The sequence below is a fragment of the Colobus angolensis genome, unplaced genomic scaffold (assembly GCF_000951035.1).
Source record: "Colobus angolensis palliatus isolate OR3802 unplaced genomic scaffold, Cang.pa_1.0 Scaffold335, whole genome shotgun sequence".
NCBI classification, from domain to species: domain Eukaryota; kingdom Metazoa; phylum Chordata; class Mammalia; order Primates; family Cercopithecidae; genus Colobus; species Colobus angolensis.
The window spans coordinates 1,060,765-1,063,370 of record NW_012116655.1 but is presented as its reverse complement, the minus strand read 5'-3'; the positions used below and the strand labels follow the sequence as shown (position 1 = coordinate 1,063,370).

At 43.9% G+C, this 2,606-nt stretch overlaps 1 protein-coding gene across 1 annotated transcript in view; it reads right to left on the bottom strand.

The window, feature by feature from the left end:
• COPS3 (COP9 signalosome subunit 3) overlaps positions 1–2,606 on the bottom strand; it is a 37,128-nt gene that overhangs the window by 23,056 nt on the left and 11,466 nt on the right. The window contains exons 2-3 of the mRNA XM_011952154.1: positions 1,576–1,688; positions 1,438–1,487 (exon numbers count right to left, since the gene is read on the bottom strand). Coding sequence (XP_011807544.1) covers positions 1,438–1,487; positions 1,576–1,672 — 147 coding nt within the window. The 5' untranslated portion in view covers positions 1,673–1,688. The remainder of the gene's footprint in view (positions 1–1,437; positions 1,488–1,575; positions 1,689–2,606) is intronic.

Sequence of the window (2,606 nt, the reverse complement as noted above, 5' to 3'; positions counted from 1 at the left end):
TATTATAAATTGTGTTAATATTATAAAAGATAAAGACTGAAGCATTGTTCCAGATTAAGGGACACTAAAGAGACAAAGCAATGTAATGCAATCCATGGTCCATGGTTTTCTTTTGCTATACAGTACACTGTCTGAACAGCTAATGTCCTTTTATAGCAAAAGACAGTCCTTTTCACTGGCCAAAAATCTAAATGGGGTCTGTCAATTTGTTGATGCCTTATATTAATGTTCATTTCTGGGCCAGGCGTGGTGGCTCCCGCCTGTAATCCTAGCACTTTGGGAGGCCAAGGCGGGAGGATTGCCTGAGCTCAGGAGTTCAAGACCAGTCTGGCAACATGGTGAAACCCAGTCTCTACTAAAATACAAAAAATTAGCTGGGCCTGGCAGCATGCACCTGTAGTCCCCAGCTACTTAGGAGGCTGAGGCAGGAGAACTGCTTGAACCTGGGAGGCAGAGGTTGCAATGAGCAGAGATGGCGCCACTGCACTCCAGCCCAGGCATCAGTGCAAGCCTCTGTCTCTGAAAAAAATATAAAATAAAAAAAGTAAGAGTTCATTTCTGGATGCTGACCATTACACTGTGCTATGTAAGAGAATGTCCTAATTTTTAGGCTTTACCCGTAAACTGAAGTATTTAGGGATAAAGAACAGCAATAGCATATCTGCAATTTACTTTCCAATGGCTCAGAATAAAACAGAGAGGAAGAGAAAAAAAGAGTAAGTGTGATAAAATGTTAACATTTGGAGAATCTAGGTGAAATGTATGAGAATTTGTTATATTATTCTTGAAGCGTTTTGTAAGGCTAAAATAATGTCCTAATTAAAAGTCAAAACAAAAAATGTAATAGACAAAACCCAGCATATTACAACATAAAGGGAACTAGCGGCTGGGTGCAGTGGCTCACGCCTGTAATCCCAGCACTCTGGGAGGCCGAGGCAGGCGGATCATGAGGTCAGGATATCGAGACCACAGTGAAACCCCATCTCTACTAAAAATGCAAAAAGTTAGCCGGGCATAGTGGCAGGTGCCTGTAGTCCCAGCTACTCGGGAGGCTGTGACAGAAGAATGGCGTGAACCCGGGAGGTGGAGCTTACAGTGAGCCGAGATTGTGCCTCCACCTTGGTGACAGAGCGAGACTCTGTCTCAAAAACAAAACAACAACAACAACAAAAACACGGTAGTAGCTTGGTAATTCCAACTACTTGCTGGTTCCAGCAGCAGCCTCCCTGGGGCGCCACACCTCCCCATGCCCCCACCTCATTCAGGGGACGTGGGGGCTTCCTGTGCTTACAGCACTGACTGTGAGTGCTCTCAAGTGACCACAGATACGCAGGTGGTGGATGCTCAGTACTAACCGGAATCTTAATAAAGTAGTTCACTGTGTAAGCTAGTTACATATTTTAACAAAACTAGGAATACTTGAATAGTATTTCTTACCTGTTTTCTTTCCACAAGTGCATTTGTTAGCTGATGGCAAAGCCCAGCAACTAGATACAATAACAAAATATTGAAAATATAAATATAACCACAAGGGCAAAATATTTTCAATGGAGAATAAAATGTTATTTAGCTTACAAGTGTCTGTTGCATATCGAATGTGCTCCCCATTACAAGTACTGATGAACAGTTGAACCTGTGAGAATAGCGTTTCAAAGTCAGGAATACTGGGCATAGAAAACTTCACAAACCTAGAATAAGGAGAAAATAATCAAATTACCCTGATAGTTCATGGGATAAAATACAGAAGCAATGTATCCAAGAAATCCATCCTGCCTCCAATACTCTGTAAAATCAAATGAGCGACAGTATTTTTTAGAATTAAGAACTAGGCCAGGACAGTGGCTCATGACTGTAATCCAAGCACTTTGGGAGTCAGAGGCAGGAGGACTGCTTAAGGCCAGGAGTTTGAGATCAGTCTGGGCAACATGGTGAGACCCTGTCTCTACTACAAAAAATGAATTAGCCAGGCGTGGAGGTGCATACCTGTAGTTGCAGATACTTGGGAGGCTGAGGCTGGAGGATCACTTGTGCCTAAAAGGTTTAGGCTGCAGTGAGCTATGATCATGCCACTGCACTCCAGACTGAGTGACAGAGCAAGATCCAGTTTCAAAAAGCAAATAAATAAGAACTAGAATCCGTGAGATTTTCCTGACCTGGTTATTTTGCACAATCAAGATACAGAACAGACACAAATAAGGGTTAAGAAAAATATGTGGCTGGGCACAGTGGCTCACGCCTGTAATCCCAGCACTTTGGGAGGTCGAGGCAGGTGGATCACGAGGTCAGGAGATCAAGACCAGCCTGGCTAACACGGTGAAACCCCATCTCTACTAAAAATACAAAAAATTAGCCAGGCGTGGTGGCGTGCACCTGTAATCCCAGCTGCTTGGGAGGCTGAGGCAGGAGAATGGCATGAACCTGGGAGGCTAAGCTTGCAGTAAGCCGAGATTGCGCCACTGCACTCTGCAGCCTGGGTGACAGAGCGAGACTCCATCTCAAAAAAAAAAAAAAAACAAACCCAGAAAAAAGAAAAATATGTTTATGCCCAGCATGGTGGCTCACACTTGTAATCCCAGCACTTTGGGAGGCCAAGGTGGGTGGATCAC